The sequence below is a fragment of the Salvelinus namaycush genome, unplaced genomic scaffold, assembly GCF_016432855.1.
Source record: "Salvelinus namaycush isolate Seneca unplaced genomic scaffold, SaNama_1.0 Scaffold1633, whole genome shotgun sequence".
NCBI classification, from domain to species: domain Eukaryota; kingdom Metazoa; phylum Chordata; class Actinopteri; order Salmoniformes; family Salmonidae; genus Salvelinus; species Salvelinus namaycush.
Genome location: NW_024058379.1, coordinates 20,017 through 35,000, shown reverse-complemented (window position 1 = coordinate 35,000; position 14,984 = coordinate 20,017). Strand labels below are relative to the sequence as shown.

The following is a 14,984-nucleotide window of genomic DNA, read 5'->3' as shown; positions in this document are numbered from 1 at the left end:
GGGTTTTAGGTGACATGGCAAATGTCTTCAGCCTCCTGAGGTTCTTCACCACACCGTCTGTGTGGGTGGACCGTTTCAGTTTGTCCCTGATGTGTACGCCGAGGAACTTAAAACTTTCCACCTTCTCCGCTCCTGTCCTGTGGGGGGGGGGGTGGTGCTCCCTCTGCTGTTTCCTGAAGTCCACGATCATCTGCTTTGTTTTGTTGACGTTGAGTGAGAGGTTATTTTTCCTGGCACCACACTCCCAGAGTCCCTACCTCCTCCCTGTAGGCCGTCTCGTCGTTGTTGGTAATCAAGCCTACCACTGTAGTGTCGTCCGCAAACTTGATGATTGAGTTGGAGGCGTGCATGGCCACGCAGTCGTGGGTGAACAGGGAGTACAGGAGGGGGCTCAGAACGCACCCCTGTGGGGCCCCAGTGGGGTCAGCGAAGTGGAGGTGTTGTTTCCTACCCTCACCACCTGGGGGCGGCCCGTCAAAGTCCAGGAACCAATTGCACAGGGTGGGGTCGAGACCCAGGGTCTCAAGCTTATTGATGAGTTTGGACGGTACTCTGGTATTGAAGACTGTCTGACTGGTCAAAGAGCTCTGTTACCATGTTATCCAACTGGTGCGTTTGGACGGTACTCTGGTATTGAAGACTGTCTGACTGGTCAAAGAGCTCTGTTACCATGTTATCCAACTGGTGCGTTTGGACGGTACTCTGGTATTGAAGACTCTATTACCATGTTATCCAACGAATGTAGATGCCTTTGAGCTAGCTAAACGGTGTTGGCTCTTGGATTGGACCCGGTACTGTGGCCAGATGACATGACCCAGAAGGCCGACACGGGAGCTGTGAGACGGCAGATCTCCACAGGTGGAAATAGAGAGTTCCAGTGTTTTTGTGGAATGGTTGGTTGGTAACTCTCTCCTGCCAGTCGTACCTGTACGTCATGTTGTAGGTCTGTTAGAGGTATGTCTTGGTGGCAGGTCCAGTGTTTTTGTGGAATCCAGGCTAGTTGGTAACTCTCTCCTGCCAGTCGTACCTGTACGTCATGTTGTAGGTCTGTTAGAGGTATGTCTCAGGGGCAGGTCCAGTGTTTTTGTGGAATCCAGGCTAGTTGGTTGGTAACTCTCTCCTGCCAGTCGTACCTGTAGGTCATGTTGTAGGTCTGTTAGAGGTATGTCTTGGTGGCAGGTCCAGTGTTTTTGTGGAATCCAGGCTAGTTGGTTGGTAACTCTCTCCTGCCAGTCGTACCTGTACGTCATGTTGTAGCTCTGTTAGAGGTATGTCTCAGGGGCAGGTCCAGTGTTTTTGTGGAATCCAGGCTAGTTGGTTGGTAGCTCTCTCCTGCCAGTCGTACCTGTACGTCATGTTGTAGGTCTGTTAGAGGTATGTCTCAGGGACAGGTCCAGTGTTTTTGTGGAATCCAGGCTAGTTGGTTGGTAACTCTCTCCTGCCAGTCGTACCTGTACGTCATGTTGTAGGTCTGTTAGAGGTATGTCTCAGGGGCAGGTCCAGTGTTTTTGTGGAATCCAGGCTAGTTGGTTGGTAACTCTCTCCTGCCAGTCGTACCTGTACGTCATGTTGTAGGTCTGTTAGAGGTATGTCTCAGGGGCAGGTCCAGTGTTTTTGTGGAATCCAGGCTAGTTGGTTGGTAGCTCTCTCCTGCCAGTCGTACCTGTACGTCATGTTGTACGTCTGTTAGAGGTATGTCTCAGGGGCAGGTCCAGTGTTTTTGTGGAATCCAGGCTAGTTGGTTGGTAACTCTCTCCTGCCAGTCGTACCTGTACGTCATGTTGTAGGTCTGTTAGAGGTATGTCTCAGGGGCAGGTCCAGTGTTTTTGTGGAATCCAGGCTAGTTGGTTGGTAACTCTCTCCTGCCAGTCGTACCTGTACGTCATGTTGTAGGTCTGTTAGAGGTATGTCTCAGGGGCAGGTCCAGTGTTTTTGTGGAATCCAGGCTAGTTGGTTGGTAACTCTCTCCTGCCAGTCGTACCTGTACGTCATGTTGTAGGTCTGTTAGAGGTATGTCTCAGGGGCAGGTCCAGTGTTTTTGTGGAATCCAGGCTAGTTGGTTGGTAACTCTCTCCTGCCAGTCGTACCTGTACGTCATGTTCTAGGTCTGTTAGAGGTATGTCTTGGTGGCAGGTCCAGTGTTTTTGTGGAATCCAGGCTAGTTGGTTGGTAACTCTCTCCTGCCAGTCGTACCTGTACGTCATGTTGTAGGTCTGTTAGAGGTATGTCTCAGGGGCAGGTCCAGTGTTTTTGTGGAATCCAGGCTAGTTGGTTGGTAACTCTCTCCTGCCAGTCGTACCTGTACGTCATGTTGTAGGTCTGTTAGAGGTATGTCTTGGTGGCAGGTCCAGTGTTTTTGTGGAATCCAGGCTAGTTGGTTGGTAACTCTCTCCTGCCAGTCGTACCTGTACGTCATGTTCTAGGTCTGTTAGAGGTATGTCTTGGTGGCAGGTCCAGTGTTTTTGTGGAATCCAGGCTAGTTGGTTGGTAACTCTCTCCTGCCAGTCGTACCTGTACGTCATGTTGTAGGTCTGTTAGAGGTATGTCTCAGGGGCAGGTCCAGTGTTTTTGTGGAATCCAGGCTAGTTGGTTGGTAACTCTCTCCTGCCAGTCGTACCTGTACGTCATGTTGTAGGTCTGTTAGAGGTATGTCTTGGTGGCAGGTCCAGTGTTTTTGTGGAATCCAGGCTAGTTGGTTGGTAACTCTCTCCTGCCAGTCGTACCTGTACGTCATGTTGTAGGTCTGTTAGAGGTATGTCTTGGTGGCAGGTCCAGTGTTTTTGTGGAATCCAGGCTAGTTGGTTGGTAACTCTCTCCTGCCAGTCGTACCTGTACGTCATGTTGTAGGTCTGTTAGAGGTATGTCTCAGGGGCAGGTCCAGTGTTTTTGTGGAATCCAGGCTAGTTGGTTGGTAACTCTCTCCTGCCAGTCGTACCTGTACGTCATGTTGTAGGTATGTCTCAGGGGCAGGTCCAGTGTTTTTGTGGAATCCAGGCTAGTTGGTTGGTAACTCTCTCCTGCCAGTCGTACCTGTACGTCATGTTGTAGGTCTGTTAGAGGTATGTCTCAGGGGCAGGTCCAGTGTTTTTGTGGAATCCAGGCTAGTTGGTTGGTAACTCTCTCCTGCCAGTCGTACCTGTACGTCATGTTGTAGGTCTGTTAGAGGTATGTCTCAGGGACAGGTCCAGTGTTTTTGTGGAATCCAGGCTAGTTGGTTGGTAACTCTCTCCTGCCAGTCGTACCTGTACGTCATGTTCTAGGTCTGTTAGAGGTATGTCTCAGGGGCAGGTCCAGTGTTTTTGTGGAATCCAGGCTAGTTGGTTGGTAACTCTCCTGCCAGTCGTACCTGTACGTCATGTTGTAGGTCTGTTAGAGGTATGTCTCAGGGGCAGGTCCAGTGTTTTTGTGGAATCCAGGCTAGTTGGTTGGTAACTCTCTCCTGCCAGTCGTACCTGTACGTCATGTTCTAGGTCTACAAAAAGTACATAAAGTTTATAAAAACACGTGTCTCAGAGCATCTGAACAACACAATCTCTTGTTCCTGTGATGTACATTACTCTGACACTGTTAGTCACCTCTCTTTCAAACAACATGATTCGTTTCCATGCAACAGCTCCTGTTTATAAAAAAGGTTTTGTGTCCGTGTTGTTATTGAGCGTCAGGTAGTCGGATGGGGAATAGTAACGTGTTGTTATTGAGCGTTAGGTAGTCGGATGGGGAATAGTAACGTGTTGTTATTGAGCGTTAGGTAGTCGGATGGGGAATAGTAAGTGTTAGGATGGGGAATAGTAACGTGTTGTTATTGAGCGTTAGGTAGTCGGATGGGGAATAGTAACGTGGTGTTATTGAGCGTTAGGTAGTCGGATGGGGAATAGTAACGTGTTGTTATTGAGCGTTAGGTAGTCGGATGGGGAATAGTAACGTGGTGTTATTGAGCGTCAGGTAGTCGGATGGGGAATAGTAACGTGGTGTTATTGAGCGTCAGGTAGTCGGATGGGGAATAGTAACGTGTTGTTATTGAGCGTTAGGTAGTCGGATGGGGAATAGTAACGTGGTGTTATTGAGCGTCAGGTAGTCGGATGGGGAATAGTAACGTGGTGTTATTGAGCGTTAGGTAGTCGGATGGGGAATAGTAACGTGGTGTTATTGAGCGTTAGGTAGTCGGATGGGGAATAGTAACGTGTTGTTATTGAGCGTCAGGTAGTCGGATGGGGAATAGTAACGTGGTGTTATTGAGCGTTAGGTAGTCAGATGGGGAATAGTAACGTGTTGTTATTGAGCGTCAGGTAGTCGGATGGGGAATAGTAACGTGGTGTTATTGAGCGTTAGGTAGTCAGATGGGGAATAGTAACGTCAGTTCCTCCTCAGGCGATGTGAGTCAGACACCTTTCCGTTTCCTCTCAATGACAGATGACTACTCTGTGGAGGGCTGTTACAGACTGACTGACTACTCTGTGGAGGGCTGTTACAGACTGACTACTCTGTGGAGGGCTGTTACAGACTGACTACTCTGTGGAGGGCTGTTACAGACTGACTACTCTGTGGAGGGCTGTTACAGACTGACTGACTATTCTGTGGAGGGCTGTTACAGACTGACCGACTATTCTGTGGAGGGCTGTTACAGACTGACTACTCTGTGGAGGGCTGTTACAGACTGACTGACTACTCTGTGGAGGGCTGTTACAGACTGACTGACTACTCTGTGGAGGGCTGTTACAGACTGACTGACTACTCTGTGGAGGGCTGTTACAGACTGACTACTCTGTGGAGGGCTGTTACAGACGGACTACTCTGTGGAGGGCTGTTACAGACTGACTACTCTGTGGAGGGCTGTTACTGACTGACTGACTACTCTGTGGAGGGCTGTTACTGACTGACTGACTACTTTGTGGAGGGCTGTTACAGACTGACTACTCTGTGGAGGGCTGTTACAGACTGACTACTCTGTGGAGGGCTGTTACAGACTGACTGACTACTCTGTGGAGGGCTGTTACAGACTGACTGACTACTCTGTGGAGGGCTGTTACAGACTGACTGACTACTCTGTGGAGGGCTGTTACAGACTGACTGACTACTCTGTGGAGGGCTGTTACAGACTGACTGACTACTCTGTGGAGGGCTGTTACAGACTGACTGACTACTCTGTGGAGGGCTGTTACAGACTGACTGACTACTCTGTGGAGGGCTGTTACAGACTGACTGACTACTCTGTGGAGGGCTGTTACAGACTGACTGACTACTCTGTGGAGGGTTGTTACAGACTGACTGACTACTCTGTGGAGGGCTGTTACAGACTGACACTACTCTGTGGAGGGCTGTTACAGACTGACTGACTACTCTGTGGAGGGCTGTTACAGACTGACTGACTACTCTGTGGAGGGCTGTTACAGACTGACTGACTACTCTGTGGAGGGCTGTTACAGACTGACTGACTACTCTGTGGAGGGCTGTTACAGACTGACTACTCTGTGGAGGGCTGTTACAGACTGACTGACTACTCTGTGGAGGGCTGTTACAGACTGACTGACTATTCTGTGGAGGGCTGTTACAGACTGACTGACTACTCTGTGGAGGGCTGTTACTGACTGACTACTCTGTGGAGGGCTGTTACAGACTGACTACTCTGTGGAGGGCTGTTACAGACTGACTGACTACTCTGTGGAGGGCTGTTACAGACTGACTGACTACTCTGTGGAGGGCTGTTACAGACTGACTGACTACTCTGTGGAGGGCTGTTACTGACTGACTACTCTGTGGAGGGCTGTTAGACTGACTACTCTGTGGAGGGCTGTTACAGACTGACTGACTACTCTGTGGAGGGCTGTTACAGACTGACTGACTACTCTGTGGAGGGCTGTTACTGACTGACTACTCTGTGGAGGGCTGTTAGACTGACTACTCTGTGGAGGGCTGTTAGACTGACTACTCTGTGGAGGGCTGTTAGACTGACTACTCTGTGGAGGGCTGTTAGACTGACTACTCTGTGGAGGGCTGTTACAGACTGACTGACTACTCTGTGGAGGGCTGTTACAGACTGACTGACTATTCTGTGGAGGGCTGTTACAGACTGACTGACTACTCTGTGGAGGGCTGTTACTGACTGACTACTCTGTGGAGGGCTGTTACTGACTGACTACTCTGTGGAGGGCTGTTACAGACTGACTACTCTGTGGAGGGCTGTTACAGACTGACTACTCTGTGGAGGGCTGTTACAGACTGACTGACTACTCTGTGGAGGGCTGTTACAGACTGACTGACTACTCTGTGGAGGGCTGTTAGACTGACTACTCTGTGGAGGGCTGTTAGACTGACTACTCTGTGGAGGGCTGTTAGACTGACTACTCTGTGGAGGGCTGTTACAGACTGACTGACTACTCTGTGGAGGGCTGTTACAGACTGACTGACTACTCTGTGGAGGGCTGTTACAGACTGACTGACTATTCTGTGGAGGGCTGTTACAGACTGACTGACTACTCTGTGGAGGGCTGTTACTGACTGACTACTCTGTGGAGGGCTGTTAGACTGACTACTCTGTGGAGGGCTGTTACAGACTGACTGACTACTCTGTGGAGGGCTGTTACAGACTGACTGACTACTCTGTGGAGGGCTGTTAGACTGACTACTCTGTGGAGGGCTGTTACAGACTGACTACTCTGTGGAGGGCTGTTACAGACTGACTGACTACTCTGTGGAGGGCTGTTACAGACTGACTGACTACTCTGTGGAGGGCTGTTACAGACTGACTGACTACTCTGTGGAGGGCTGTTACAGACTGACTGACTACTCTGTGGAGGGCTGTTACAGACTGACTGACTACTCTGTGGAGGGCTGTTAGACTGACTACTCTGTGGAGGGCTGTTAGACTGACTACTCTGTGGAGGGCTGTTACAGACTGACTGACTACTCTGTGGAGGGCTGTTAGACTGACTACTCTGTGGAGGGCTGTTACAGACTGACTGACTACTCTGTGGAGGGCTGTTACAGACTGACTGACTATTCTGTGGAGGGCTGTTACAGACTGACTGACTACTCTGTGGAGGGCTGTTACTGACTGACTACTCTGTGGAGGGCTGTTACAGACTGACTACTCTGTGGAGGGCTGTTACAGACTGACTACTCTGTGGAGGGCTGTTACAGACTGACTGACTACTCTGTGGAGGGCTGTTACTGACTGACTACTCTGTGGAGGGCTGTTAGACTGACTACTCTGTGGAGGGCTGTTAGACTGACTACTCTGTGGAGGGCTGTTAGACTGACTACTCTGTGGAGGGCTGTTACAGACTGACTGACTACTCTGTGGAGGGCTGTTACAGACTGACTGACTATTCTGTGGAGGGCTGTTACAGACTGACTGACTACTCTGTGGAGGGCTGTTACTGACTGACTACTCTGTGGAGGGCTGTTACTGACTGACTACTCTGTGGAGGGCTGTTACAGACTGACTACTCTGTGGAGGGCTGTTACAGACTGACTACTCTGTGGAGGGCTGTTACTGACTGACTACTCTGTGGAGGGCTGTTACAGACTGACTACTCTCTGGAGGGCTGTTAGACTGACTACTCTGTGGAGGGCTGTTACAGACTGACTACTCTGTGGAGGGCTGTTAGACTGACTACTCTGTGGAGGGCTGTTACAGACTGACTGACTACTCTGTGGAGGGCTGTTACAGACTGACTGACTACTCTGTGGAGGGCTGTTACTGACTGACTACTCTGTGGAGGGCTGTTACAGACTGACTACTCTGTGGAGGGCTGTTACAGACTGACTACTCTGTGGAGGGCTGTTACAGACTGACTACTCTGTGGAGGGCTGTTACACACTGACTACTCTGTGGAGGGCTGTTACACACTGACTACTCTGTGGAGGGCTGTTACACACTGACTACTCTGTGGAGGGCTGTTACTGACTGACTACTCTGTGGAGGGCTGTTACAGACTGACTACTCTGTGGAGGGCTGTTACAGACTGACTACTCTGTGGAGGGCTGTTACAGACTGACTACTCTGTGGAGGGCTGTTACACACTGACTACTCTGTGGAGGGCTGTTACACACTGACTACTCTGTGGAGGGCTGTTACACACTGACTACTCTGTGGAGGGCTGTTACAGACTGACTACTCTGTGGAGGGCTGTTACAGACTGACTACTCTGTGGAGGGCTGTTACAGACTGACTACTCTGTGGAGGGCTGTTACACACTGACTACTCTGTGGAGGGCTGTTACACACTGACTACTCTGTGGAGGGCTGTTACACACTGACTACTCTGTGGAGGGCTGTTACAGACTGACTACTCTGTGGAGGGCTGTTAGACTGACTACTCTGTGGAGGGCTGTTAGACTGACTACTCTGTGGAGGGCTGTTACTGACTGACTACTGTCATGACGTTGGGTTGGGGGTAGGTTTATGACAGTCATAAATACCTCTTTCCCCCTTTTTCTCTCTCCCCACTATAACTGATGTGACATAAGGAAACCCATGGGTTAACATAGAGATTCTGGGTAACATCAGAAGTGGGGGAAATGAACTATATTCTGGTAATCCGACCAACTGAACATATGCGGTGGTACTTAAGGTATATTATGTCAGTTCGGTTGCCCTCTGACACATTCTCATCAATGATAGAATGACATAAACGCTACTGTGAAAAGTCTAAACGTCAGAGGTATCGGATTCACATGGAATTGTTGTTTAATTCAAATGTTTGAATATGACATTATTTGTGAAGAGATGAAATGTAATTTTAGCTTCCAAATGAGAGATCTGTGTTTTCATAAATTTGGCTTCTGCTCAACCAGGGGCCCGCCCCTGTGAAGAGACCTGGGTAATAGACTTTTCAGACACACCCCTCTCCCTCCACTATATAAAGCCAGAGACAAGAAAATAACTTCCTGTTCCGGGTACTCTAGGATGACGATCCAGGGTCAGAATGGTTCAGATAATCACTATAGATGAAGCCAACATCAGCATGGACTTTGATTGTGAATGGTATGAACTTTGAACTCGTATTCACTACAGAAGTGATATCTCCTAGCCTTGGAGTTAGCAACAGCTAAACGCAGGTTCGGAAGGACAGTCCAAGTATCCCCCCTAATACACACAACGTGTTCCCGTGACTACCAGAGACTTCTTCAAAGGACAGAGGACTCGGGTTGGCGACACAGGCCATCTACCACCAACCTACTGAAGCGCAGCTCAGAGTAAATATTCATTGCATTTTCCTCTTCAAATGGGCGGTAATTTAGAATGCATAAGATAAGATTTACGATAGCACAGCTCGCCTATGCTCAAGTCTCCCGCGCTTTCACTAGGACTCCCCCCCTTTCCTTTGTGTAACAAGCTGTCATATCGATTCTGCCCGCTAGGGACGTTTTTCTGTATGACGTAATTTGTGATCAAGTTATGATTTAATTGTGTATATGTGTTTCTGTGTGATTAGTTAGGTATTTAGTAAATAAATAATTAAACCCAATTTTGTATTGCTGATTCAACTTGTTAGCCAGGATTCTTGCAGATAATCAAGGACTTACAACTTTCAGATGAGACTGAATAAAATTACGATTAATGCGACTGCTATTTAGTAAAATATTACTAAATCTTTAAGAGTTTATTCGAAAGATAACAGCTCTATAAATATTCTTTCGTGGTGTCCCTCTCTAGTTAATTCATATTTACATGATTAGTTCAATCAGGTAATATTAATTACGGAGAAATGATTTTATAGAATAGCATGTCATAGCAATTAATCTGGCATAGTCAAAGACACGACACTACTCTGTGGAGGGCTGTTAGACTGACTACTCTGTGGAGGGCTGTTACAGACTGACTACTCTGTGGAGGGCTGTTAGACTGACTACTCTGTGGAGGGCTGTTACAGACTGACTACTCTGTGGAGGGCTGTTACAGACTGACTACTCTGTGGAGGGCTGTTACAGACTGACTACTCTGTGGAGGGCTGTTACAGACTGACTACTCTGTGGAGGGCTGTTAGACTGACTACTCTGTGGAGGGCTGTTACAGACTGACTACTCTGTGGAGGGCTGTTACAGACTGACTACTCTGTGGAGGGCTGTTAGACTGACTACTCTGTGGAGGGCTGTTACAGACTGACTACTCTGTGGAGGGCTGTTAGACTGACTACTCTGTGGAGGGCTGTTACAGACTGACTACTCTGTGGAGGGCTGTTAGACTGACTACTCTGTGGAGGGCTGTTACAGACTGACTACTCTGTGGAGGGCTGTTACAGACTGACTGACTACTCTGTGGAGGGCTGTTACAGACTGACTGACTACTCTGTGGAGGGCTGTTACGAGGGGGTAGCTGGTTAACATAATGTGGTGGGGCCACTTATCTTGTTACTGGTCCACTGCTTTAATGAACCTATCTCCCTCCCTCCCCTCATTCCTCCCTCCCCTCATTCCTCCCTCCCTCCCCTCATTCCTCCCTCTCCCTCCTCATTCCTCCCTCCCCCCTCATCCCTCCCTTCCTCCTCCTCATCCCTTCCTCCCTCCCCCATCTCTCTCTCTCTCTCCTCCTCCACTCCTCTCCCAGATCCGTAACCCTCCCTGTCTCCTCTCTCCCTCCGCAGGCCTCGTCCCTGGAGCAGGACAAGCAGGGGGTGATCAGCAGGATTGTGGAGGACACCGTGCGTCTCGGAAAGCTTCAAGAGAAGGTCAAGGTAAGGCAGCCACAACCCACCCTGACACACTAACCCTGAGTCCACAACCCACCCTGACACACTAACCCTGAGTCCACAACCCCACCCTGACACACTAACCCTGAGTCCACAACACCACCCTGACACACTAACCCTGAGTCCACAACCCACCCTGACACACTAACCCTGAGTCCACAACACCACCCTGACACACTAACCCTGAGTCCACAACCCACCCTGACACACTAACCCTGAGTCCACAACCCACCCTGATACACTAACCCTGAGTCCACAACCCACCCTGACACACTAACCCTGAGTCCACAACCCCACCCTGACACACTAACCCTGAGTCCACAACCCCACCCTGACACACTAACCCTGAGTCCACAACCCACCCTGACACACTAACCCTGAGTCCACAACCCACCCTGACACACTAACCCTGAGTCCACAACCCACCCTGACACACTAACCCTGAGTCCACAACACCACCCTGACACACTAACCCTGAGTCCACAACCCCACCCTGACACACTAACCCTGAGTCCACAACCCCACCCTGACACACTAACCCTGAGTCCACAACCCACCCTGACACACTAACCCTGAGTCCACAACCCACCCTGACACACTAACCCTGAGTCCACAACCCACCCTGACACACTAACCCTGAGTCCACAACCCCACCCTGACACACTAACCCTGAGTCCACAACCCCACCCTGACACACTAACCCTGAGTCCACAACCCACCCTGACACACTAACCCTGAGTCCACAACCCACCCTGACACACTAACCCTGAGTCCACAACCCCACCCTGACACACTAACCCTGAGTCCACAACCCACCCTGACACACTAACCCTGAGTCCACAACCCCACCCTGACTAACCCTGAGTCCACAACCCACCCTGACACACTAACCCTGAGTCCACAACCCCACCCTGACACACTAACCCTGAGTCCACAACCCACCCTGACACACTAACCCTGAGTCCACAACCCCACCCTGACACACTAACCCTGAGTCCACAACCCACCCTGACACACTAACCCTGAGTCCACAACCCACCCTGATACACTAACCCTGAGTCCACAACCCCACCCTGACACACTAACCCTGAGTCCACAACCCACCCTGACACACTAACCCTGAGTCCACAACCCACCCTGACACACTAACCCTGAGTCCACAACCCCACCCTGACACACTAACCCTGAGTCCACAACCCACCCTGACACACTAACCCTGAGTCCACAACCCACCCTGACACACTAACCCTGAGTCCACAACCCACCCTGATACACTAACCCTGAGTCCCAAACACCACCCTGACACACTAACCCTGAGTCCACAACCCACCCTGACACACTAACCCTGAGTCCACAACACCACCCTGACACACTAACCCTGAGTCCACAACCCCACCCTGACACACTAACCCTGAGTCCACAACACCACCCTGACACACTAACCCTGAGTCCACAACACCACCCTGACACACTAACCCTGAGTCCACAACCCCACCCTGACACACTAACCCTGAGTCCACAACCCCACCCTGACACACTAACCCTGAGTCCACAACCCACCCTGACACACTAACCCTGAGTCCACAACACCACCCTGACACACTAACCCTGAGTCCACAACCCCACCCTGACACACTAACCCTGAGTCCACAACACCACCCTGACACACTAACCCTGAGTCCACAACCCCACCCTGACACACTAACCCTGAGTCCACAACCCCACCCTGACACACTAACCCTGAGTCCACAACCCACCCTGACACACTAACCCTGAGTCCACAACACCACCCTGATACACTAACCCTGAGTCCACAACCCACCCTGATACACTAACCCTGAGTCCACAACCCACCCTGACACACTAACTCTGAGTCCCCGGCAACCATCCCCGAGTCCCCGGCAACCATCCCCGAGTCCCCGGCAACCATCCCCGAGTCCCCGGCAACCATCCCCGAGTCCCCGGCAACCATCCCCGAGTCCCCGACAACCATCCCCGAGCCCCCGACACTCTAATCCCGAGGCGAGCCCTGACTACCATCCCCGAGCCCCCGACACTCTAATCCCCGAGGCGAGCCCTGACTACCATCCCCGAGCCCCCGACACTCTAATCCCCGAGGCGAGCCCTGACTACCATCCCCGAGCCCCCGACACTCTAATCCCCGAGGCGAGCCCTGACTACCATCCCCGAGCCCCCGACACTCTAATCCCGAGGCGAGCCCTGACTACCATCCCCGAGCCCCCGACACTCTAATCCCCGAGGCGAGCCCTGACTACCATCCCCGAGCCCCCGACACTCTAATCCCGAGGCGAGCCCTGACTACCATCCCCGAGCCCCCGACACTCTAATCCCCGAGGCGAGCCCTGACTACCATCCCCGAGCCCCCGACACTCTAATCCCCGAGGCGAGCCCTGACTATCATCCCCGAGCCCCCGACACTCTAATCCCGAGGCGAGCCCTGACTACCATCCCCGAGCCCCCGACACTCTAATCCCGAGGCGAGCCCTGACTACCATCCCCGAGCCCCCGACACTCTAATCCCCGAGGCGAGCCCTGACTACCATCCCCGAGCCCCCGACACTCTAATCCCGAGGCGAGCCCTGACTACCATCCCCGAGCCCCCGACACTCTAATCCCCGAGGCGAGCCCTGACTACCATCCCCGAGCCCCCGACACTCTAATCCCGAGGCGAGCCCTGACTACCATCCCCGAGCCCCCGACACTCTAATCCCCGAGGCGAGCCCTGACTACCATCCCCGAGCCCCCGACACTCTAATCCCCGAGGCGAGCCCTGACTACCATCCCCGAGCCCCCGACACTCTAATCCCGAGGCGAGCCCTGACTACCATCCCCGAGCCCCCGACACTCTAATCCCCGAGGCGAGCCCTGACTACCATCCCCGAGCCCCCGACACTCTAATCCCCGAGGCGAGCCCTGACTATCATCCCCGAGCCCCCGACACTCTAATCCCGAGGCGAGCCCTGACTACCATCCCCGAGCCCCCGACACTCTAATCCCGAGGCGAGCCCTGACTACCATCCCCGAGCCCCCGACACTCTAATCCCTGAGGCGAGCCCTGACTACCATCCCCGAGCCCCCGACACTCTAATCCCGAGGCGAGCCCTGACTACCATCCCCGAGCCCCCGACACTCTAATCCCGAGGCGAGCCCTGACTACCATCCCCGAGCCCCCGACACTCTAATCCCGAGGCGAGCCCTGACTACCATCCCCGAGCCCCCGACACTCTAATCCCCGAGGCGAGCCCTGACTACCATCCCCGAGCCCCCGACACTCTAATCCCCGAGGCGAGCCCTGACTACCATCCCCGAGCCCCCGACACTCTAATCCCTGAGGCGAGCCCTGACTACCATCCCCGAGCCCCCGACACTCTAATCCCGAGGCGAGCCCTGACTATCATCCCCGAGCCCCCGACACTCTAATCCCCGAGGCGAGCCCTGACTACCATCCCCGAGCCCCCGACACTCTAATCTCCGAGGCGAGCCCTGACTACCATCCTCAGGGCTCCACACGTCCAGTGTTCTTGTCAGAACTCTCAGGGGAGAGTGTGTACGTGTGTGTGGTATTATCCTGTCAGTTCTGTCAAGGGACCTCCAGGCCTCAGACAGTAGTCTGGGTTACCATCGACCGACGCTCTGCTTCACAGAGGCAGATTAAACATTTACCACAGGCCAGTAAATGAAGTACGATTGCAGCTGCCGGCCCGGGCATTTCACAAACAGAGATCAGACCAGTTAGTGAAGCTCCCCTGCCTCACCCTGCCCTGCCTCACCCGGCCCTGCCTCGCCCTGCCTCACCCTGCCTCGCCCTGCCTCGCCCTGCCTCTCCCTGCCCGCCTCGCCCTGCCGCCTCACCCTGCCGCCTCACCCTGCCTCGCCCTGCCTCACCTCGCCCTGCCTGCCTCCCCCTGTCTCACCTCACACTGCCTCGCCCTGCCTCACCTCACCCTGCCTCACCCTGCCTCACCCTGCCTGGTCCTGCCTCACCTCGCCCTGCCTCACCCAGTCTTAAAGAGACTGGACACTCTCTAGTCAACCGCTCTTCACAGTAGAACACTGATCAATATATTCTGCTGTAAAACGTCCTTTAGGTGTTGAAGGAGCATCTGATTAGTGAATGAGACGTTGTCCTCTCTACTGTGGTGTGTTAGCATACTGGAGTAGTTTATTTAACCAGGTAGGCTAGTTGAGAACAAGTTCTCATTTACAACTGCGACCTGGCCAAGAATAAGCAAAGTAGTTCAACATATACAACAACACAGAGTTACACATGGAA

General features: G+C 52.3%; 1 protein-coding gene across 1 annotated transcript in view; it reads left to right on the top strand.

Annotated features, from left to right (window-relative positions):
- LOC120037217 (centrosomal protein of 89 kDa-like) overlaps window positions 1–12,705 on the top strand; it is a gene marked incomplete at its 5' end in the record, with an annotated part of 30,379 nt that extends 17,674 nt beyond the window's left edge. The window contains 2 exons of the mRNA XM_038983394.1: window positions 10,586–10,675; window positions 12,586–12,705. Of these exons, the coding sequence (XP_038839322.1) occupies window positions 10,586–10,675; window positions 12,586–12,705 (210 nt within the window). The remainder of the gene's footprint in view (window positions 1–10,585; window positions 10,676–12,585) is intronic.
- Window positions 12,706–14,984: the final 2,279 nt, after the last annotated feature.